Source organism: Tauraco erythrolophus, chromosome 18 (genome assembly GCF_009769465.1).
Source record: "Tauraco erythrolophus isolate bTauEry1 chromosome 18, bTauEry1.pri, whole genome shotgun sequence".
Taxonomy (NCBI): domain Eukaryota; kingdom Metazoa; phylum Chordata; class Aves; order Musophagiformes; family Musophagidae; genus Tauraco; species Tauraco erythrolophus.
Window position 1 is genome coordinate 11,602,840 of NC_141482.1, and position 23,746 is coordinate 11,626,585.

The 23,746-nt window shown below is 42.2% G+C and overlaps 1 protein-coding gene across 4 annotated transcripts; it reads left to right on the top strand.

The window, feature by feature from the left end:
- The first annotated feature begins 1,239 nt into the window (after positions 1–1,239).
- Positions 1,240–10,257, top strand: RAE1 (ribonucleic acid export 1). 4 transcript variants are annotated; one of them, XM_086622984.1, is made up of 13 exons: positions 1,240–1,277; positions 1,867–1,963; positions 2,111–2,215; positions 3,014–3,106; positions 3,972–4,058; positions 5,039–5,125; positions 5,379–5,450; positions 6,014–6,121; positions 6,465–6,571; positions 6,656–6,731; positions 7,244–7,438; positions 9,026–9,111; positions 9,630–10,257. In XM_086622984.1, coding segments are annotated over exons 2-13 (1,107 nt in total). In that variant the 5' UTR covers positions 1,240–1,277; positions 1,867–1,873; the 3' UTR covers positions 9,631–10,257. The 4 variants fall into 4 exon arrangements, with proteins under 4 accessions (XP_086479110.1, XP_086479109.1, XP_086479111.1 ...); XM_086622983.1 differs by having other exon boundaries at positions 9,026–10,257; XM_086622986.1 differs by lacking the exon at positions 1,240–1,277 and adding an exon at positions 1,663–1,703 and having other exon boundaries at positions 9,026–10,257.
- The last annotated feature ends 13,489 nt before the right edge of the window (positions 10,258–23,746 follow it).

Genomic DNA, 23,746 nt, shown 5'->3' on the forward strand with positions numbered 1-23,746 from the left:
AAAGCACAAGATGATGCTGTACCAACCTTTTTATTTTTGAAGAGAATAAAAGACTTTGTTAACAATTCATCGCACGTGCATCCTTTTGGAAATTATTTTAAGTACAGCATTGTGTGTTCACTGTAAATTCAGGCCAAAAAGTTGGAGATACTTCTTCATGACTGCATATCTCAAGCAGCTGTAAGTGTTCCAGAAACCAAATGACTATTTATCTTCCATGAACAAGTAACCAAGCAGATGTTACCGATTAATAAACAATCCTGTTAAGGATGCACATCATCACAGCACCCCTTGTTCGTTTTCTCTGTTTAGTTGGCTCTAAACCAGTAAAAAGGAGCAGGAAACTGTGGTGACTGAAGTGTACGATCAATTTTATGTGAGGAAACCAAATTGGCTGCATGGAAAAGTACTTCCAAAATTGATCTGTACAGTCATCAGCATGGATCTTACTGATAATATTTTCAGTACTTATTTCTCGGTGTTTTGTTGTTTTTTTTTTTTAATGACTGTTCCACCAGTATTTAATCCAAAAGGATTTAAAGCTCCTTTTTATTTACTGCACAGTAGCAGTGTTACTACCTACTCGTACTTCCCAGTGTCCAGGCGCACCAATAACCCTATCCAGGACGAATCCGAGGCTATTCCATCAGCAGGTGTGCGGGCGATGGGATGGTCCTCGCCGCGAGAGGGTCGGGTCAACACTCGCAGAGCTCGGAAGCGGAGACCTTGGCCGCGGCGGGCCCCAGGGCAGGCTGTTTTCACGGGAGCGAGTGCCCGACACGCTCGGGCAGCAGCCTGCACAGGGCGACACCACCCAAACCCGAACTGGTGACGTTTCCCCACGCGGCAGCAGCTGTGTTTGGCGCCACTGCAACACCCAGCGGGAGCGCAACGTGCTTGAGCTCCGTTTGCAACCTCTGCCGCGGCGCTGCAGGCGTCACCGCTCCTCAGCGGCAGCGCCGCGGAGCTCCCCGGCGGGCCGAGGGGGCGAAACGTGAGCGGGACCGGCGCTGGGCGCTCCCCGCCGGCGGACAGCAGCGGACCGTCCCGTCCCGCCCCGCCCCGCCCCGCCCCGCCCCGCCCCGCCCCGCCCCGCCCCGCCCCGCCCCGCTCCGCTCCCGCTGCCCCGCCCCGCCCGGACAGGGCGCAGGCGCGGCCCCCGCCCCGCCGGCCGTGGCGCCTGCGCAGAGAGAGGCGGCCTGCCCGCGCGCTGCCGCCGCGTTAGCAGCCGGGCCGCGGAGCGGGAGGTAGCGCGCCCGAGCGGGCCCGCCGCACGGGTGAGTGCGGGTCGGCGCCGGGCTCCGCGCCGGGCTGTCGGGCGGCCCCGCCTCGCCTGCAGCACGGCCTGCGGGCGCCCTCGGCGGCGCTCCCGCGGGCCCCTTCGAATGGCCGCTCCCAGCGCCGGCCGCTCCTGCCGGTGGGAAAGCGGGACCCCCGCGAAAGGGCGAGCCCCCGGCTGCCGGGCGTCCCGCTGCCCCGCCGGGCGGGGTGCGGGCAGGGAGAGGAGGCCGGGGCGGGTGCGGGACGGGGAGCGCCTGCGGGCGGGCTGTGCCGGGCGCGGGGTTCCGCGGGGCGCCATCGCTGCCGCCCGGCCGTGCCGGGGAGGACGGAGGGCCGTGGGGGGTTAGCTCCCGCCGGGGAGGCGTCCCTGACAGCGGGGCAGGGCCGGCTACGAAATGTCAGAGATCCAGCTGCAACGAGAGGTGCGGTGGGTTGGCTTGGGTTTGGGTTTGGGTTTAATTTTTTTTTTTTTTTTGTATTCCTGAGCGCCTCCCAGGCGGGCTGAGAGGTGTGCTTGTGTGGTGAGACATCCTAGGGATGATTGAGGGCCCTGCAGGTCTCAGAAAGCCTTTCCTTCCTTTTCAGGGCAAAGATGAGTCTGTTCGGATCGACATCTGGGTTTGGCACTGGAGGCACCGGCATGTTTGGCAGCACAACTGCGGATAACCATAACCCAATGAAGGTGTGTGCGTCAGCCCTGTGGGAACCACTGCGCTGCTGTGCTTTGTTGTGCCACAGCAGCACCTCCTAACTCACCCTATGGAAGTAATGGGATCTCAGGATAGCTTTCAAATGTGGATAATTTTGTTTTGTCTTCCGTCCTTTATAGGATATTGAAGTAACATCTCCGCCTGACGACAGCATATCTTGTTTAGCATTTAGTCCACCAACATTGCCGGGTAATTTCCTCATTGCAGGATCGTGGGCAAATGATGTAAGTACTCCCAGTCAGACCTACAGATGAATAAAGTGGGAGCATTGGTGCCTGAACTGCAAAATGCGATCCTAAAAACTTGTGCCAGGGTACCTGAAAATCTTCCTCTTTGCAGAACTGCAAGGTTTGTGTCTGGTGCCAAGGCACCAAGTTTGACATTGCTGAGCTGCTTCAACTGGGAAATTCAGTTACCATGTTCAGCTAAGTCATTCCTCTGCCTGTATATTTTAAGCTTCAGCTCTGAATATGTAGTCAATGGTTTCCCTGTTAGATTTTTCTTTTTCCTACTTGTTTGGTTTTTAGCTTAATTTTCTTGTACGATTAGGCTAACATAGTTCTGCTTTTCTCAGTGAAAGAACCATGGACACTGTTAAATCATCCAGTTTGACAGTGCAGTCTCAAAAAGATTAGGTTCCTACACCCTTATTAAATTTTGTGGATTGAAGGGTGAGATGCCAACTGGCATAAACAGGGCAGGGAAGACAAATGTGTGGTTTTTAACTGTTCTGGCCAGTATCCTGCAGCAGGCAGCTTCTTGCTGACGGTTAAGGGTTCTCCAGGAGAGCACTGGGAGGTTTTATGTGATCGTAAGGCACTTCTGAAGTCGGGGTTGAGTTGTGGCTGTATGGATAAACGGAACATAATCAGAGAAATAAGGTTTCACTAGTTATGAAAAAAGCTTGGTGTTTATAATCAGACTTTTTGTTGGATAAACCGAGGCTCAGATCTTCAAGGACAGACGTCTTGTAAGTTCTTAGTGTTAATATGTTACGTCTGTATAATCTTCTCCTGTTACAGGTTCGCTGCTGGGAAGTTCAAGATAATGGGCAGACAATTCCGAAGGCTCAGCAGATGCACACAGGGCCTGTACTAGATGGCTGCTGGAGTGATGTATGTTCCTATTTAAAAATAAATAGACAATTTTTACCCAAACTCTAAATAAATTGGCATGTGATTTCCAGACAGACATGAGTGCCACATGTAGATGCAGCCTGTTGTTACTGTATAGACTTATGTTACTGTAAAAGATGTGCTAAGCATGTCCTAATTGAATAGACTAACATGGGCGTAAGAAGGGTGAAAGTGAGTTTAAAAGTAAGAAAGTATTTAAAGCTAAATAATAGCTAGCACAGTTTTTTCTTTTGGTTTAAAAGAAAATTTAGAGAGGGCTTTAAATGGAGAACCTTGAATATAAAACAGTACTCTATTTTAAGCTGAGTTTCCACTGTATGTTGTTTATATTTTGCAATATATAATGTGATTTTCTGTAAGATTTTGCCAGGCCCATGGAATTCTGCAAAAACATTCTTCACAATCTCTGAAATCAGCTTTGCATGGTTGGACTAACAAAATGCTTAAAGGCAGTTATCAGTGCTAAGTGTTTGCATGTTTCAGAGTATGGGGCGGGGGGAAAAAGCAGTGGCAAGATTAACTATGGGATTTTTTTTTTTCCTTTAAAAAAATGTTCTAACTAAATACTGAGTATTTTTGTTTGGTATATTTGAGCAAATAACCTTTATGTGTTCATACCTAATCTTTGTTACTAATGGATAGATATAAAGAAATGGTAATGGACAAGCATGGAGAAATGTCTGTTTTGGTGGCATCCCTAAATGCACCACCATAACATAGAGTCATAAATAAATTTTGATGTTTCTTTTTTGTCTTGCTAGAAGAGAGGGAGACTTGACAGGTTTCTAATAGATACTGCATGATAGAGCTATTTAATCCATTGGCCTTTTTCTTGGTTTTTTAGGATGGGAGTAAAGTATTTACTGCTTCCTGTGATAAAACTGCCAAAATGTGGGATCTCAACAGTAATCAAGCTATTCAGATTGCACAAGTAAGTAAGCAAACCCCAAGCTATTAGATGTGGTTTTTTCTCTTCCTATTTTTATTAAAAGCTACCTTTATTAGCAAATTAAGCTAATGCTTACTGCTTCTGAAGTAGATACTGCTATGTGAAGAAGAGGTGGTAGGGTGCTTTTTATGTTTTTGAGATCTTGAAGGGCACATGAATAGGGAGACCTGCAATCAAAGTGATTTGAATAACCTGTGCTGCTGTTTCCTGTATTTTACTTGAGAGAGCTCTTTCCACTGCTGCAGTGATCTCACTAAGTCACCCTGCTGCATTATAGGGGAAGGAAAATTTTAAGAAATCATTGAATTCACTTTCTCAAATACCAGCTTTCTGCTGCAGCAGTAACAGGGATTATAATTTACATTCTTGATTTAGAAGTGTGTGTCTCTTCATAGAATTTGTAGTTGTGGTGATTAAAATAAGTTACCAGTTATATTGTTGAAGAAGAGACCTAGTCCTGTTAATGATTGCTTCTCGTATCTTGTTTGAGGTGATAAAATTCAGATTCTCAGCATTGATTTTAAAATCTTGTTGGTGTGATTAACAGGCCTTTCTTCTGTAGCTGTTGTCAGAAGCTGTTTTTTCATTAGTTTGATATAGTATGCTATTTATTACAAAGTATGGATTTTTAGTATGATGAGTAATATCCTTTATAAATAAATAGAAAGTCTTGCAGCTGATAATTTCTAGTTCTGCTTGACCATTGTGTGATACAGGGGAGTGGATGGTAGTTTTTTGTGTCAGGAACCATTTTTTTCTTACGTGAGTCATTTTACAGCGCTAAACAACACAACGAGGCCATGACCAACCTTTATCCTAACTGCTGTGACTAAAGTAACAAATCACTTTTCTTGAATGGATAAAACGTGTAAATATGTACAAAAACATGAGGAGCATAAACAAGAAGTATGGACTGTTATCTTAACAAATGTATGTGTGTTTGTCCTTTTTTTTTCCTTCAGCATGATGCTCCTGTGAAGACTATCCATTGGATTAAAGCACCAAATTATAGCTGTGTGATGACAGGAAGCTGGGATAAAACTTTGAAGGTATGATTTTTACCTGAACAAATGGACACAAAGCATACTAGTAATCTTTGTATGAAAATATTTATGTGAAGTGAAAATATTATCTTAAATACTAATGCAAAAACGAGGTGAATGAAATAGTCTCACTTCAGAGAGTTGCAGTATTCTGACTATAGACAAGAAAGAAACAACTTAGTACAAATTGCATTCTCTTTACTAAAGTAATTACAATGGTGTGTAACTCCAACCTCGTTCATTTTTCGTTTTCCATCAGTTCTGGGATACCCGTTCACCAACACCTATGATGACATTGCAGCTCCCTGAGAGATGTTACTGTGCAGATGTGGTAAGCCATGACACATGATAAACTAGTGTCAGCTAGATGACTGGGAGTATGAGTAAACTGGGAGTCTTTGAGGCTTGTGTAGGTTAGAACTAGATACTGACTGTTAGTATTTGATCTTTTTGTGATCTTAGCAGTAAAACATAAATTGATCTTCTTGATCAAGCCTCTGGAAAACAGGTGTTTGCATCATACAAAACATGCATAGTGTCTTTTTTAACATCCCGAAACCAAATCAGCACTAGGACTGACCTACCCTAATTTCTAAATGAGTTTGAGTACCACTGTTGCGATTCACATTGGAAGGGTCAGCTCATAATTTGAAGGGTTTTTGGTGTGTTTATTTTCTCAGTGGCAGGGAAGAACCGATTTGTTTTGTTTGAAGATATTTCTACAAATGAACTTTGTTCTTTCTCTTCTTCCCCTTGCCCTCCCTCCCTTCACCCCAGAAAACAGTCTAATTCCTTGAACTTCTTCAGGGATTTCTGTGAAATAATAAGTAGAATTCTCTGCCATGCTATTAACACAAGTGTTTCTCTTCCAACCTATTTTATAACCTTATCCAGGTTCATCCTATGGCTGCTGTGGCCACTGCAGAAAGGGGTTTGATAGTTTATCAGTTAGAGAATCAGCCTTCTGAATTTAGAAGAATAGAATCTCCTCTTAAACACCAGGTAAATTATTATATTAGAAGTGTATTAATACAAACTGTTGAAACTGTGGGCTTGCCATTTTTTGGTAAAAGCAAACAGTGTTTCAAAACCTAAGTACTTCATCTTGGTATGGCACATGACCTGTTTTGCCATTAATCCATTGCTGGTTTTCATAAGGATTTACAAATGTAAATACTGTGGCCCAAATTCTCGATAGAATTTGACCTATCTCTTGACCTTGTTTGTGGTTTTGCTTTACTTTGTGTTGATGCATGTGATGTTTTGTGTCCCAAGGAGGGCAGCATTCAAAAAATCTGGCCCTCAAGCCTCTGTCTAAAATCCTCTGTGTCTCTCTCAAATTTAGCATCGCTGTGTTGCTATTTTTAAAGACAAAGTGAACAAACCTACTGGATTTGCCCTTGGAAGTATTGAAGGAAGAGTAGCTATTCATTATATCAACCCCCCAAACCCGTAAGTGTCATAGAATAAAACATCCTTTCTTTATTGCTCAGTTTACAATGAAGAAAGTAAAAAGACTTTTTTTTTTTCCCTCAGTGCAAAAGATAATTTCACTTTTAAATGTCATCGCTCCAACGGAACAAACACATCAGCACCTCAGGATATCTATGCTGTAAGTATTCAGCATATACCATGAGATCATTTGTACAGGGCAATATACACTCTTAATGTAAAATTTACTATGAATTATTTGTTCTCCTTGACCTTTTATCTTGCCTAAAGCTATCTTAGACGTATGTTTAAAGACCAGTCATGGTCATATGTTAAGAGGAAAGACAAATTTTTTTATCAACAAGCACTAGATCAGCCATTCATTAAATCATCTTGGTGGGGAGGACTCTTGTTAGTTTTGCTGGTATTGAAACAGCACTTAATATATTTGTGTAATGGCATTGTGCATTGAATTTTTAGCTACAAAAGAGACGATGCTTTCCTTGTTTCTTGGGTGCTATTTTTTGTTTGTTTTTCCAGAGCATGTATCTGAAAACATTTTTAAAAAATAAGAACTATATCTAGTTGAAAAAAATCTTTCCTGTGTATTTACTCGCTAAGGTTTCAGCACATGTTCCCATCACCTGTTCATATGTGTGGTGTTTGTATAGTGTTTTTTTAATGATTCTGCAGGTAAATGGGATAGCGTTTCACCCAGTCCATGGTACTCTTGCAACGGTAGGATCTGATGGTAGATTCAGCTTTTGGGATAAAGATGCACGAACGAAACTAAAAACGTCGGAACAACTTGACCAGCCGATATCTGCCTGTTGTTTCAACCATAATGGCAATATATTTGCGTATGCTTCCAGCTATGACTGGTCAAAGGTAAGAAAGGTTTAGACTCAGATTCCTATGAGTTGGCAACTAAGACTGTCCTTTTCACACGAGGCTTTCGCTGTTCTTTATGAAGAGTAGCTGACTCTTCCTAATTTCACAAGCATGCAAGAGAACTTGTAATGGTTGTTTTAGACATCTGATGAAACTTAACACTGAAGTAGTGCATTTTTGATTTTTAGCTTCAGTTGGATAAGATTGCTCAACAATGCTATTTTGCAAATGTGGATGAGCAAAATGTAAATTACGTGATTCAGCAGTTATTCTGGTTGCTCACACGCATTCTGCTGTGGGGACTGTCATGGGGCAATGTGGCACCCTAACAGGTTCCCACAAATCTCTTTGAAATGCACATCTCTTGTTTCTTCTGCAGATTAACTTTTAAAAAAGCTGTGACTGTGGTTATAAACACTTAAGCCAGTGTTTGAATGCCATGTACTAAATTCCCAGTACCGTTCAGTGCAGCTTCCTGTTGGCACTTATGTATTTCTTTTCTATTGTCTCAACAATAAATCATATAGGTGCAAGAGAATCACAACAAACCATAATATGTGCAGAATCCATACTTGTTAATAGTTTGAGAAGGGAGTAACAAGGTTGAAATGTAACTGATTTTAAGGGAATGGCAATTTCCATTAAAAGTATTACTTCCTTGTTATAACTAGCACTTTTAAATCTGAGGATAATATTCCTTGTGGTTTTGACTGACATGAATGCAGAAGTCACACAGATGAACTTGATTGCGTGCCACAAGCAGAGCAAAACTTTAATTTACTGCATTGTATCTAGTCTCTGCATGCTGCCCAAAGTAACATCACTGTTGGACACTAGGGCAGGTGAATTCTTCTGTTCTCAATGCTGGGTAGCCTGCAGTGGTAGAAACGGACTGAGGAATCTTTCAGATCTGTAAACCAAATTAAGTAGTAAAACCAGTAGGTATTAAATTTCCTTTCTAGAACCATTTCTGTCAAGTGGAGTTTGTAATTTTCAAGATGTGTATTGGACTTTAATAGGTTTATTAGTGTTTACTTTCCCTGATTTGAGTACTTGAGTATTGAGTTGGTAATGCGTATGCAAATAGCGTCAATATGCAAAACAGTGTATGTGCATCTGCAGTTGGGGAACAGATATTTTTGTAGTTGCCTGTAGAACTTGGGCTTCACATTGGAAAAGTGTGACCTTATTTCATTTAAAATACAGAAAATATAAAGTGAAACTGAGCAGCCATTAAAGTTGTTGTTTCTTCTCTGCCTAGAATCACATTAAAAAAATATATATATTGAGCTCTTATGCTGTGTCTATAAAGTAGGGCTTACAGATATGTGGGTGGGTTTTTTTAAAAGTTTTTTTATACCTTAAAAATGGATAAACATCCCTTAAATTTTACTTTACATGCACAGTTGTTGTAATTACTTGTTATAGTAAGCTGTTTCTAATCCACCAATGTTATCCAATATCTGGTCTTAAAGACTTTGTCTTAATAAACTAAATTAATGCAATATTTATAGTCTTATGTTTTAAGGTAATGCTGATATTTCTTCTTTGAAGAGAGTAAATACAGATGATTTTTCTTTCTAGGGTCATGAATTTTATAATCCACAGAAGAAAAACTACATTTTTCTGCGAAATGCAGCAGAAGAGTTAAAGCCTAGGAATAAGAAGTAGTGAGTATGAGTCTGACTCGTGTTACTCTACTGTTTTTCTGCCATTCCTGCCTCTGCTCCACTGCTCTTCTGCCATTTGTGCCCTATTGCACCATGATTCAGTCGACTTTGGATCGCTAACATTTAGCAGGAACTGTAAAAATGACATAAAATGTGTTCTGACTTGCTGGAGGACGTTTTTTCAAATTAGATGTTCCGATGTACTTAAGAAAGAGAGGCTAGTGTTCACACGACTTAACCACTGTCTGTTCCACAGCAATAATGAAATTGCAGCAAAATCTAAATCTGGGTTAGATATTCCTGCTTAGAAGTGCAACCATTTATATCTATGGATTTATTTTATTAGTACTACATTAAAATATGTTAATTACAATAGTTCTGGAGAAGTTGTATAAATACTGTATTTTTTTTGTAAGTACTTGAGGAATTGCAAGTAATTCTTCTCAAAGGAGGCTTGTTATTACTTACTATTCAGGGGTTCTTTCATTGCTTTCTGATTTTTTAAAATGGAAATACAGGAAGAAACGCCTTGCAAAATGTTTTCCTTCATTTCTTGGATGAATTTGGTAGCTAAGTGGCCAACAGCAGTGACGGAAACTCAAGACAGAAGATGGGCACAGCACAAATTCTACTTCAGTTTTTTTTTATGCTCCAGCAATGGACATGACTTTTGAGGCAACAATACTCATGCTTATTCTAGTCCAAAGGAGAAATTGTCAGTTGTGCCAAGTGATAGATGGTTCAGTAATACGAACAAACCATTAAAGGTTTGTTTTGTTCATGACCAGACCAATGTGTGCAAAATACTTGTGACCTAAACTGCTTTGAAACTGACACCTTTTAAGAGTTAAAAGTTGGTTCTTTTACATCTCTCAACCAATTTTTGTCCCTTAACGGGGCTTTCTGGACTGAGAAAAAAGAGTACTCGTTTTTGTATTAACTAGAAAATAGTACTGGTGAATTGCATCCTGATCAAAAATGCTTTGAATCAAAACAAGTGGGTCTCTTTCTGACTTGAATCTACCGCTGTTTACTTTTAACTAGCCAGCTGTATACATGCCAAAGTTTTCTTTTTAGAAGTGGATGCTTATTATTCCTGTTTAACTATCGTTTGTTTGATAATGACTAAATAAAAACGGGGGGCGGGGGCGGCGCATGTATAGAAATACCTGTTATATTGTACACATTCTCTGTAAAACTGGATGTTGTAACACTTATGGTTATGGATTCATGCTACATTTCAAATAAAATTTTTACTAAATGCTGTTTTTATATTCAAATTTCTATTATAACAACATGGGCATGATGGTGTGCTTCATGTCTAAAAGCAGTGACTTCTTGCCATTTTGCTGTAATTCAGATACATTTTCGGAAAGTAAAGTACTTTTCCTCCAGCTGCTTGAGCTGGAAATCTAATGCTTTTTCCAGTTGCTATTTCATTATGAATGATTCCTGTGGTTTTGTGTCAAAGAATTAAGAGGGCAAGTGTGAAAGGCCTTTTGTTTTATGAGAATGAATCAAGTTCCTTGCTATCTCAACAGCCAAACACCTGACAATTTGTCTTTAGTGCATGTGAATCATACTGTCTTCAACTCTCTGTAGCCTACTGGTCCTTTCACTTCAGACTCTCCTTTTTATGGTGTTCATCAGTTTTTGATGGGTGTCTATTTCTTGTTTGGGACAGTTGAAGAAAGTGTATGAAATTTACTCTTGGTTAGAGATGCTCTTTTCTGGGTTTTATTTCTCAAGATTTTTTTTTTCCCTGCTACTTCTATGTTTTACATGGGTGGACTATTTACGTTCGCAGACTATTTGTTTTCTTTAAGATAGGAGAGAGTTCCCAGCAGTTACATCAATAGCTGGTCATTTCCTCAAACATTTCTTTTGTTTTTGTTGAAATTTTTTTTTAAAGTTTGTGATTGTTTTGCTGCAATCTTTGGTTGTTAACACATTTTTCCGGACTTCCCAGTCAAACAAATGCCACCAAGCAATTGCAGGCTCAAGTTTAAGTATGTGTGATCATTGATGGCAAAAAAATAATAAATATTGTTATCTCCTGTGTGCAGAACTCCCCCAGTATAGACAGGGAAGAATGGAATGTATCATCTATTTCTTGTTTTAAAAATCTGGTTTTTGACTTACAGTGTGAATGAGTGATGAGAAAGTAGATTCACTCTAGTTCAGCAGGTACGTTTCTGCTGCATCCAGTGGAGTTGCACCTACTTAAGTGGATACTAAGTATGGCCAAAATATATTTTCATTATGAAGTCAGTCTCTCCTGTTTGGTAATAGAGTTCTGTATTAATTTGTTGAGTACTTACTCTGCTGTTGGAATCAATTTCTTTTGATCTGTCAGTGAGGTTTCAGAATTATTTAGTCATCACATTAATTGTTCAGACTAATTTTAGACATTATGTTGCTGTACGTGTTAGATATATTCAGCTGAGAGGATAGAATCAAACTTTGAACTGATTTGTTTTCCATGACACAAGAGAATGCATTGGCAATTTACTCCTCCCTGAAATTATTGTGAGATTCTCTTGTAAAGTACACACAGCTGTATCCCTTCAAGCATCAAACGTGTAGTGAGAGCTTATTCACACACAAGTAAGTGTCAGTGCATGTTCTGGAAGTGTATTAACTTGCTATTGTATGGCAGTTACCTGTCCAAGAAAACTGAATTAAGTAGAATGTAAGATTCTAACGTGTGTACCCAAAGAACCATAGGAATGTTAGATTTGTAAAATAGCTTATTTTCATTAATTTTTTGAAAGTTTGCTGTCAATGTTTGTGTTTTATTGCAGAAAAATAATCTCTGGAATACAGAGCAACTCTGTTAAGCCCCCCAAGATGGGGACATTTTATAAACACTTTCAGATAAGCTATCTTAACCTTCCTCCTGCTAGTCTCACATGTCAGTGGTCTTGCATGTTGGTTTAATAAAGTGTATTTCGGAAAACTAAGCAATTGACAAAAAGTTTGTCTGCTAAAGCCTTTCACAAAGGAAAGCAAGACATGTTTGCACACGGCAGGCAGTCAGGCAGAGCATCTTAATTTGCCATCTGTCAGCTGAAATGCAATAGCTGAACTGGTGAGTACTCCAGCCTAGCTCCTAGGCTATGGAAACAGGTTAGTTTGAGTCATTCTCCAAAGAAGTATGGATTTGGGATAGAGGTGGGGTTAGGTGTATGTGGGAAATTTCAATAAAGCTATTGCTTAGGCCCAGTTCAATGTAATTGTGATTAAGAGCTGTTTGCAGACTAGGTGTTTGGGCAACTTTCCACTGTAAGGAATTGTATCAAACCAGTCTCAAAAGATTCATGCTCTCTGGCCTTTGAAATTATAGAAACCATTTATTTCTTGTTTGCTTTTCTGCTCTTGCTGTTTGTAGAGACGATCTAGGGTGAGATGAAATGTTAAGGTTTATGCTGTTACGTTTTTACATCTCCAGATTCACTAGCTAAGTGTCATTTGCAGTCTGGGGTAGGACTAACTTACCACCTTCCAGAAGTTTTAGATGGAGATTGACCATGTATAACACTTCCCCTAAGTTCAGCTTACCAGCCAGGTAAGAATCATAGAATTGCAGATGGTTTGGGTTGGAAGGGACCTCAAAGATCATCCAGTTCCAACCCCCCTGCCATGGGCAGGGACACCCTCCACTACACCGGGTTGCCCAAAGCCTCATCCAACCTGGCCTTGAACACTTCCAGGGATGGGGCAACTACAACTTCTCTGGGCAACCTGTTCCAGTGCCTCACCATCCTCAATGTAAAAAATTTATTCCTTATATCTAATCCAAATCTCCCCTTTCAGTTTAAAGCCATTGCCCCTTGTCCTATCACTACACACCCTTGTAAAAAGTCCCTCTCCAGCTTGTAGCCCCCCTCAGGTCCTGGAAGGCTGCAATAAGATCACCTGGAGCCTTCTCTTCTCCAGGCTGAACAGCCCCAACTCTGTCAGCCTGTCTCCATAGCAGAGGTGCTCCAGCCCTCGGATCATCGTGGCCTCCTCTGGACTCACTTCAGCAGCTCCATGTCCTCCAGAGCTGAACGCAGTATTCCAGGTGGGGTCTCACGAGAGCAGAGCAGAGGGGCAGAATCCCCTTCCTCGAATCATCACCTAGTGCCACAAGACAAAATAATGAATGGAACAAATTCAGAATAAAACCAATTCCCTAATAAAATTTTCCACGCTAACGGTTGCAGTGTGTACAAAATTCCCTGCATGTGCCATTCAAAGCTGTTGCTGTAACTCCGCTGTTTTCCAGGAGATGGCAGCGTCGGTGGCGCCGTTGGGATCGCGCTCCCCGCCGCACGGGCGGCTGCTCCGGGCACCGCGGCAGCCGCCTGGAGCTGCGGTGCCAGGTACAGTTCTTGGTAACACCAAGCTATGCCAAAGTACTCGGAGAATGGAAGAAGATACGTACAAGATGGAGATACCTTTTAATTTGAGTTTTCAGGAGTGAACGTGATATCTATCCATAAATGTAAGCCAAGACCTTTTCAGAACAAACTATGAGATGCTCTTTCAGCTGCTCAGAGGCACATCTGTACGACTGCCTGAGTTTTGGGGACCTAGATAGTATTAAAGGTGTTGATAGCATGTTTGGGACCAGACATTTAAGCGGTTTAGAACTAGGTGAGAGTGGAGCTGAGTGAGTTAGCATATGGGCTGGAGTATTGGCTACTAGCATTCTAATTAACTTCACTTTCTAAGACAAATCTTACTAACTTAAGACTAGTTTTCATGCTGCTATCGTAGGACAGTGTAGGTTTAAAACTGGTAAGTAAGTCCAGGGGTTTATTTTTTTTCTAAACTGGAATTCTTCAAGGAAGAAATAAAAAAAAGCAAAAAAAAATATTTTACTAAAAAAAAAAGGTAAGCTCAGTGATAAGCTACTTAAAAACAAGGACACTTTTTTCCAAAAATTTGAAATGCAATGTCTTTTTTATTTTCATTTTCAAAGCTGGGAAATGCACCAGATAATAAAAGGGAAAAGTAGTCTTGAATTATAATATCTGAATATGTTTTTAAATTGCTTATTTACCCCATGTAGCTATTTTGTCCCGGGTGAGTACGTGGCCAGTAGGCCCTGCTCCCGACCCCTGGTAATGTGCTTGGCGTAACTAACGCCATTTTGTAAGGCGAGCAGCCATTCTCTGTGATGGAGCGGGCCGTGTATTCGTTCTCTTTCCCTCGTTATCAAGCCCTGAGGGTCTTCTAACCAAGTAGACAAATCAAACAGATTTCTTCTTCCCCTCCCTGCTGGCCTCAAGGTTCCTGGGCACCAGGCCTGTTACTCCCTTCCTTGCTGGCCTTGAAGTTCCCAGGCACCCACCAGCCAGGTGGTGCTGACGACCCCGGCACAGAGCAGAGAAGTGTAACAACCTGCGGAGCACGTCTATAAAGTCAAGCAGTTACAAGTCCTAAGTGGGGAACTTGGACCCAAACTGCTGCTGGACAGTGAGAGCCATGACCCCCCGGTGGCCAGGGGCAGCTCCACCATTGTCTGCCTCCTCCGAAGGACTGAGTATTCACATTCTTTTATACGATTTTTGAGTCTAGATTGCGATTGTTATATTGATGCAGCAGACCATGTATTAAGATCTGACCAGGTCTGTCTGCAGAGTCCAGGTGATTAGAAATCATAAATTGTAGTATAAATTCTGTCTGACGCTAATTATAGATTGCACTGCATTGATTCTGCTTCTAGAAATCCTGTGCCATTTTAATTGTAAATTCTGTGCTATAGTAATTGTAATATCCTGTTAAGAAAATAAAGCTTTAACTGTAACTACAATTTAGTGCTGTTATTCTTCTGCCAAGGATCTCTAAAAGAACCTGTCTGTCCCCTTAGTGTTGGGTGACAGGCGTAGCTTAAAAGAAAAATCCCAGTAACATCTGCATTGACAGAATGTCATCTTTGCACACCTCTGGCTGTGAGTCGGAGTTGGTATTTCATCCTCCAGCTCATGTTCAAACAGCTGAAAGCCATCCATTCTTATTTCTGTGCAGAGACCATCCCACTGCCCTCAGGAGCGGTACAGCCATTTCAAGTGTGGAAACTGCTACTGTTCCTCCCTTGCCAGGGCAGAATAGATGAAATGACATCAACTGGCTGGCTGCGATGGTTGCAGCAGACAGATGGTAGCACTTCCATTGTGCGGGATGTTCTGTGTACGCATGGAGTAGCCTGTGTTCCCAAGAATCTGCAGCGGGAAAGCTCCTGAGAATGCAGTCGCTGGAGTGGCACACTGACATGTTGCAGCTACAAGTGTTACGGATTAAACATGGTGGTGATCTGTCTGCGCTGCCCCAGCACCCACCAGCACAGCACGGGGCTGGAGTCAGGCTCACGGATGTCTAGTTTGGTTTGATCAGACACGTTCCTCTAATCAAAGCAAAGCTGCATTTATTTGTACCATTTACATCTCTCTGAAACAGGGATAGTGCTACATTAGGTAACAGGAATTCACACTCTTCAGGACTTGCTCATAAAGGAGCATGAGAGTGAGGTGACGTGACAACGGGGGCCGTGTGCCTTGGGAACACTTGCACGTTGTCAGAGCAATTCCAAATGTTTGTGTTGCATCAGTTCTGCAAATACTTTTTGTTATAGTGCATAAAAGAGAGAATACCTGTCAATGTTAGCTGTGTAAAGAGAGACCGTTTTCTTCTGTTGACTAATTATCCAGTGAATATATTCAGTTTGAAGAGACTCCTCAATAATTTAACAGGCATGTGCCAGGTAATATAGGAGCTTTTGTCTTACTAGCGGCATAGATCTTCAGTCATGTGTAACTCAATCTCTGGCTTTATGTGTTCAAGGAAGTGTTTCGTATAGCTCCTGTATCAAGTGCCACTGAAAAGCAGGCCCAGATAAAAGATTAAGGTAATGCTCTTAACTGTGAATAGGGAAAGTTTACCCTTTACTGTCCAGTATATCTTTTGCAGACCATAACTGCTTTATACATGTGAAGTACGTGTATGCATGTTCAATACCCAGGTCAGTTCTTACTTTACGGTGTATTAACAAACACTTTGTAGTTCGATACCAAATGCTTTCTGTCATTGGTGTTTCTTAAGTGCAAATCATTAGTGGAGCTGTGTTCTTTGGTTTGCTGGACCAGATAAGGAGAAGAATGATAATGTTCAGTTCCTGGGAACACTACGAAGTAAAACTCAAGTAATGGACTTTCTTCATTACATACCTCCCAAGGTATTTAATCACAGTTGTGCCACCTCACAGAAAAGTGTAAATTCAGATGTCCTCTTCTGAGCCATGGTCAGCTGGTTCAGTCGTCTTTCCCTGCTATCCTACAATGCAATGGCTAATTACAACAAAGGGAGATACATTTTGTTTAGAATAGATCGTGATTATTGTACTCAGTAAAGTGCAGAAATAAAAGCGTGGCTCAAACTATTCTCAAATGACTAAAACCAGAGTTAAAATACAATTTTTTTTTTTTTTTTTATGGAAGGGCAGCTGTCTGCCATGCCTCTGCTGTAACTCGGAGCTGGATTTGTATGGACTCAATAGGACAGGTATCGCTTACTGACAGGTAATCGCTTTCTGCAGACATCTGACTCTTTTCCTTGGAGGTCTCCTTTTCCTACGTAATGTTCACTCATGGTCTAAAGCAGCAGGGTTGCAGACAGTAACTGGTTGTTTATGCATTAATGTTTACTTTATGGAACAATACCTATGTATTTGTAAAGAACAACTTTTACATCTGTTGAATGTTGTCAGACTTCAAACATTAGCATGTAGCGTTTCAGAAACACACTCACTGGACTGAAACAGCTTTTCACAAAGACACAGAAAGAGGGGAAATGTCTATTAAAAGAGAACAGCTTAGCAAAACCTTTTTCATTGAACCCTTCTCCTATCGAGCTTTTGTTCAACCATAGGCTGTGTGATGCAGTTCGAGTCATGCTGTAATGCTGACCTATGTCTTTCACAATGGCTTAGGTCATCCAGTTCATCATCTGAGCACCTTTCTTTGGTGGTCCTGCCAGCAGCAGTGTGGAAATGAAAGAGAGGATGATTGAAGTCTCCAAACTATTCTCAACATGGCTTGGCCCAGGGAAAAAGTTCCCCAGTAGTAACTTTCCTATCAAGGAATAATCTGAGAACCTACTCTCTCCTATCTTGCCCTTACTGTGCCTCCTTATCTTCACAGGCAGTGTTGTCAAAGCTGCCCTTCTGGTAAGGCAACAGAAGACTTGTTTTTTATTCTTGTAGGCTGATGAAAATGTCCTTTGAGGTAGGACTGGCCTTGGCACTCTCAGGCTGGCCAAAGGAAAACAATACTCCAAGCAGCAGAATGGATTTCCTGATTTAGTACCCATCCGTAGGCTTCATTCACAAGCTTGATTTTACTTCAAAAATGCAGATCAACTGATCTGTCAACTCTTCTCTGTCTTTCTGGGAACGTGTGCAATATATACCCTCTTTATTGTCTTATGCTCTTCTCTATGTGCTTATCCACTAACTAAAAGCATGATGTAGTAAACGGTCTGTGTGATTTAGGAGGAAATGGCCTGCCTATGTTTCACTTGTCATATTCAGCTGATGTCATTGTCCTGCTGCAATGCTGGGGGCATCATGTTCCTGGCAATTGTCTGTGGAGCAATTGATGGCTTTTCCTCATCAGCAATGACGGTGCTGCTCCAGCCGATTGGACCTGGGTGTTGTACTGGGAGAAACTGAAGGGCATCACCTCCGTGAGCTTTGACCCTTGCAGTCTGTGACTGTCCTGCCCTTCCATGACAATGTGGTAAATTAGTTTTTTGTAAAAGCCACGTTAGGTCTTTTGAGATCGCATAGAAGCTGGAATCATTCAGTCCCAATTTCAGTCTAGGTAACTGTGTTTATCTTTTTAAATACCTTTCCAGACGCCATGGATATAGCTTTTGTATCCAGTGCTGACATGTTGTTTTGATGTCTTGACAGTTCAGTTGTGTTCATACCGTGTTTGAAGCCACTGCAACGAATCTTTGCTGCCTTGTGTTTGAATAGAGTAGATGTGGTAACTAGAAGGCTCAAAGAGTTTCTAACTAAACCTTTAAAGAAGGTTAATTACATACGACGCTGATCATCTGGGTTTATTTGTTTATGGTGTTCTGCACTTGGCCGGTTTCCTTGCAGACATTAAATGCCTTCTAAAAACATCAGAAATTGGAAGGGTGATACCAGAGTAGATGGATTATTTATCTCATTGGATGTGACAAGACAGAATAATCTGTATTAGTAAGGTCTAAAATACAGCAACCTGCAGAAGAGGACACCACTGGATTAAGAAGGTAATCCAGATGGGTGAGACCTGCATATGCTCAGCTATAGGAAGTTGGATAGAAAGGGCCCACCTGAGGTCTGACTCAGTGCCACCGATGTGTTCCTGCTCTGAATTCACTTTTCTTCAGCTGTTAAGAATGTCCCTTTTGCCCACACAACTGTGTTGTGTGTCCCAGAGCTGAGACATCTTGTTCAATGTTCTTCTGTGTCCTGACCATTCCCTCGTTGGGGTGGATGGATGGATCCTGCTCAGTTTGTGCTACCAGTGTCACATGCAGTCCCATGAAAAGGTCATGGGATGTGGCCCTGGCAGCTCAGACAGAGATTGTTAGGAACCTTCTTTTCTTTTCTTTTTTTTTTTTTTTTTTAATCAGAAAGTACCACTTAGTTTTAATATAGCAGCTCAACAAAAATTTGGAAAAAAAAATGAACATTGTTTCAAAATGCCTGAAATTTTCTACTTCCTTCCTTTAAAGAACACTAAATGATTTCTTGATCATTTTAAAATGCAGTTTACGATTTTCAAAATGCTAACATAAGTATGAAGTTATAATTAATATTTTCCCAAAGTACAACATAAAATAGTGAAAACATTTTTTGAACTATTTTGAGATGTAAACTTTGCAGTTTGACTTAATGGAAAGATTTTTCTAAAAAACTTTTTCAGGGAGGAAACTCCTTTTGTTCAATAATTAAATCTCAGCCTGAGAGAGCTGGGACAATGTTTCCATAAAAAAGCCAGAATTTCTGTGCAGAAATTCAGGAAAGGAACAGTATCTTTATTGGAAGTTGTGTTTAGCAGATGATGACTAGTGATTTTGTCTCTTTATCTTTCTCTCCCTTCTCCCTATGCCCAGCCCTGCCCTTCAGATTTGGGGATACCTGAGCCTGTTCCCGAAGAGAGTCTTCCATCATGGCATCACCAAAGGTAAACTTGAGGAAATGGGCAGGATTTTGGCCTACATGTTTAATGTTCTTCTGACATCACCTAGTGCTGTCAAGAGCAGGAAAATGGACCTGTCTATCTACAGCTTCTGTTCACCATTCTGGTCCAGAAACAGACATGAGTCATTTGCTTTGTCCCACTCCTTTTCTGTTTCTAACCTTTATCTCTTTCCTGTCTTTTCCTACAAAGTAAAAAAGAAACTGAAACCAGGTAGTGAAGGGTTTCACAGATTTGTTGCATAATTTAGTTGCAATATGAACATCACAGCACTTTTCGTTAGTTTATTCACTAACAGACCAGAGAGCAATCATCCCCAAGGTCGCAGGAAAGGCAAGGGTTACCATTGCTCCAGGCCAAGACATTACAATACTGATGATGGCAAAACTATTCGGTATAGATGCCAACAATGCCAGAAAACAAATCACCATCCTAATCGAGGGCAGTATTTTCATTGCTCAGAAAGCCGGCCCAGCTCCCTGCTATCGGACTGTGACAATCCCCAGTTGGCAGGCCCAACCACATCTACTTCATCCTCCGTGCATTGTCGTTCCAGCTCCCCAGCACGCCCTGCCAAGACTGAGTGTAGTCTGGTTGACTGGGACACTTACACACACAACTCCCAGGATAAAACCTGTGATAAATAACACACTGTAGATCATGGAAGAGAAATTCCCCAAGAGCAGAGCAACCAGCACCAGTTTGCTGATACCAGCACCCATAAATGTAGGTTTGACCATTCAAGGTGGGCTGCAGCACATGTTCACCACTAGTCCACCGAAGCACCTTTCCTTGCTGACCCAATCCTTCCTGGTCCCAAGCAGGTGGTTCATTCTTCCCCTGTGACATGATGTGATGTGCGTGCTCAGCACAGAGCACAGGGAAGAAAAAGAGCCGAGGTTCTGTGCTGCAGCTGAGCCTCGTCTCCGAGAAACTCATAGGAATTGGTGATGGAGATGAGAGCTGCAGGGAGTCTTACTGCCACAACGCATCTCCTGGCAGACAGGAGCAAAGGAAGCTCTGGTAGCGGCAGCACCCAGCAGTAGCAATTGAAAGTGGTTTACCATCCAGTGGACTTTGATTCCTAATATTGTCCATTGGTCCTGGGAAGTGCAGGAGCAGAGGAGTTGGGGAAAGAAATAGCAAGCTCTGGACACATACCATCAGCAAAGAACAAAGCACAACACTCTCTAAGATGGAAGTTCTCCTTGCAGGTGTATGAGCCATCACAGCCTCTTAGTTTCATTGGCCATTACTCCTCTTATGCCTAATATTTTAATCTGGACTTAAGCCAAGGCTTGCGTTGCAGCTCTGCCTTCCTGTGACAAGATCCTCTGTTTTATTTTTTTGGAATCTTGTTACCTGTTATCATGATTCAGTTTGTACTTAGTCTTGGCACAGACACACAAATTTCATTTTGCAAAGGGATATGAAGTGAGAGGGCAGGGAAGTTTGAAGAAGTAGAACTAGTCTTTTAATGACCTTTCCTTTAACCACTCTCTCTCTAAAATGTGTTTGTGATCCCGTCAGGTATGCCATTTCTTGCTTCTCTCAATCCCAGAGTTACAAATGTCCATATCCATGTGCCATCCTATTACGTTCTTTTATTGCAGATTACCTGCATCATTAAAACAGATTATCCTGTGACCACTAGAGCCAACGTCTGCTTCTCCATCACTAGCATAGCCAGAAAAGGAAATAGAGCTTACTCAGCATCCCCAGTTCTGAAATATTTCAGAAGGAGAAATAGTCCTATTGGAAGATTCCTACTGAAGAAAAAGCCTATTCAAAAAGAAGTCCTGATTAGGAACATCCTCTACTCAAACATTTTGTTACAAGTGGCCCAAAGAGGAAGAATTTTTATTTTTTAATTCTTGTTGCAGCAGCAGCTCTGAGTTAAGCAATGGTCATGGTGTGTTCAGGGCAGCAAAGCAGAAAATCTGAGACAAAGGGCCCAGATGCAGAATTTCCTGCTATAACCTAAACCAAATGCCACTGAATGCAGCTTCCCTCAAGATCTCCCAGCTATGCTACTGTTCTCAGCCTAGCTGGTGGCCAGCATCCAGATTTAGCATTAGTAAAACTAACAAACTGAACAGTTCCCACAGTAAGTCCCTTGCTCTCCAGCTAACTTAACTGCAGAGCTTCTAAGAGGGATGTTTCATCTACTGTTGTTGCAATAACCAGTAAGCGGGTATCCATGGCAAAACCCAAGGGCACTGCCCTACAGCAATGAAGTCTTGGCTAAGCAGCAGCAGAAACCGAAAAAGGTCAGAGCTCCACAGTAGCCCTGCTCCGTTTTAAAAATAAAGCCCATCGGTTTCATAAGAAATGAGGGAGGTTCTTCAATGGCTTTCAGATCAGACCTGGGATGTCTCAACACAAATCTCCCAAAGGCATCAGGGGAAGAAAGGGAAATGCTTAGACGAGTACACAAGGAGAGCACCACAGAGCTCCACTGACGTTCATTCTACCCCTCCCTGCCAAGGGAGGGACAAGAACAGAAAAGACTTTGTGGATTTGCAGAGGGCGAGGAACAGGGCTAGCTTTTCCCTGTAATGACTTTGCCACTCTTTCCCCATCTCTCTGTCCTATTCTTGTGCTCCCAGACGCACAGCTCCCTCTGCCATAATTTGTTTTTCTCCCTTTAGACAGGGGCCGTTTCTACACGGTTCTGTACCTGGCTGGTCTTGCAGTGCCACCTTCTCTAAGATTTTCAGACTTGGTTTGGGGATCTGCAGCTGCTCCATTTCATGTCTTGAATAATGCTGCTGAAGTCTACCAGAAGGAGCCTTTGTGTATCAGTTTTGCATAAGCCTCAAGGAATATATTAACATGTAAGTAAACAGCCAGTGAGTTCTCTTGACTATGTTGAACTACCATAAAATTAATCTTCCCAATCTGTACGAGAATAAGATGCTCTGGATTTGCAATATAAATCCTATACATTAAGAATAGGGATGGTTGTACACCCCTGCTAAAGATTACTTTTCTCCAAGCCTCCTCATTGATTGACCAGTATAGTTTTGTTTCTTAATAAATACAAAGAACTAAATACAGCCCTACAATAGCACATATCAGATCCGTGTTCCCCTTTGTGTTGCAGTCTGCTCTCGGATTTGTGCTAAGCATCGTCCAGTGTCCCCCAAGGCAGCTTCGTGCTTTGAGATAGGTCTGTCTCTGGGGGAGCTCTCTTTGACCAGAGGCACCTGAACCGTGCTCTTCTCAGGTCCTCTTGTCATTGAGTAAAAGCAGAGGAAGGTGTCAGCAAACCGGCTTTGCCAAGCTCCTGCTCTTTTGATCTGGTGGCTGGATTTAACCTGTTGGTGTTTTGGGGAGGATGACTGCTTATTGCAAGGAGGAGGGAAAAAAAGTTAAAAAAAAATTAACTCACAAAATTACCCTTACTCGCTTTCTCTTCTCTTTCCTGCCGTGTTTGTGGTAACAGTTCATTAGACCCTGTGCTTATAATAGCTGTACCATGAGACAGGAGATTTCATTTCCCGTCCTGCTTTCCAGGGTGTGGCAAAACAAATGTGCGCTCCCCCCATGGCAGCAGCGCCGTGGGGGTTGCAGCGTTCACTGAGTACACGTTTAGCCCTAGTTTCTTTCTTACCATTCCTGCCTGTAAGAAAGAAGAGGAACTGGGATCCCTCCTTTGAGTGATGTGGGGCTCCTGTTTGAAGGGGGAAAAAAGTATGTGATGTTTTTCTTCCCCCTGACCAGCGTCAGCATCAAGAACTGAGATACTTCTGGTAGCTTTTGAGAACTCTGCGAGCCTTGTCCTCCTTGCAGAGAAGCATGAGTCTATTTGCATGATTTGAACCTCTGCCATCATTTGGAGCAGAATGAAGCTCTGTAAAAGGACAGTGACTGAATGCCAACTGGGTTGTCATTAGCTCAGGCAGCCCAGGGAGCAGCTGATGTGCAGTTTGTGGTGGAAGTCATGCAGACAGAAGGGGTATGACTCAGTGGTGGATAGGCCCCTGCCCCTGGCTGTATTCCGACCCCAAAGGTGTATTCGGTACTGCTGTTGGGATGGACCAGGGACAGCCAGTGGCTGCACAGACACACGTCACTGCATAAAACACGATGGCTCCAAAGATTCCCACATGACCGTCCCTTTTGCAGAAGGCTGTTAATGTCGCAGTGACGTTGGGTGCTGCTGGCCCAGCTCCATCTTTCTTCTACAGTTATCAATGGAAACGTGTCCTAGTCTTGAAGTCTGGAGCTTTCAGAATGAAAAGCTTAATGGCTTTCCTTGGCTCCCCCCCCCCCCCTTTCTTTTATGAAGCATAGGGTGTTTAGAACTATGGAAGCAGTGCAAGAAAAATATTAATGAATAACTATGGAGTGCAGACATTAATGCATTCCTTTCTCTTGAAATAACT

Bases quoted from the DNA above. Each gene is read 5' to 3' on its own strand.
- RAE1 (XM_086622983.1), top strand. From the start codon at position 1,874: ATGAGTCTGTTCGGATCGACATCTGGGTTTGGCACTGGAGGCACCGGC. The intron at 2,216-3,013 runs GTAAGTACTCCC...CTCCTGTTACAG, and splicing joins CAGGATCGTGGGCAAATGAT to GTTCGCTGCTGGGAAGTTCA. The intron at 6,572-6,655 runs GTAAGTGTCATA...TTTTTCCCTCAG, and splicing joins TATATCAACCCCCCAAACCC to TGCAAAAGATAATTTCACTT.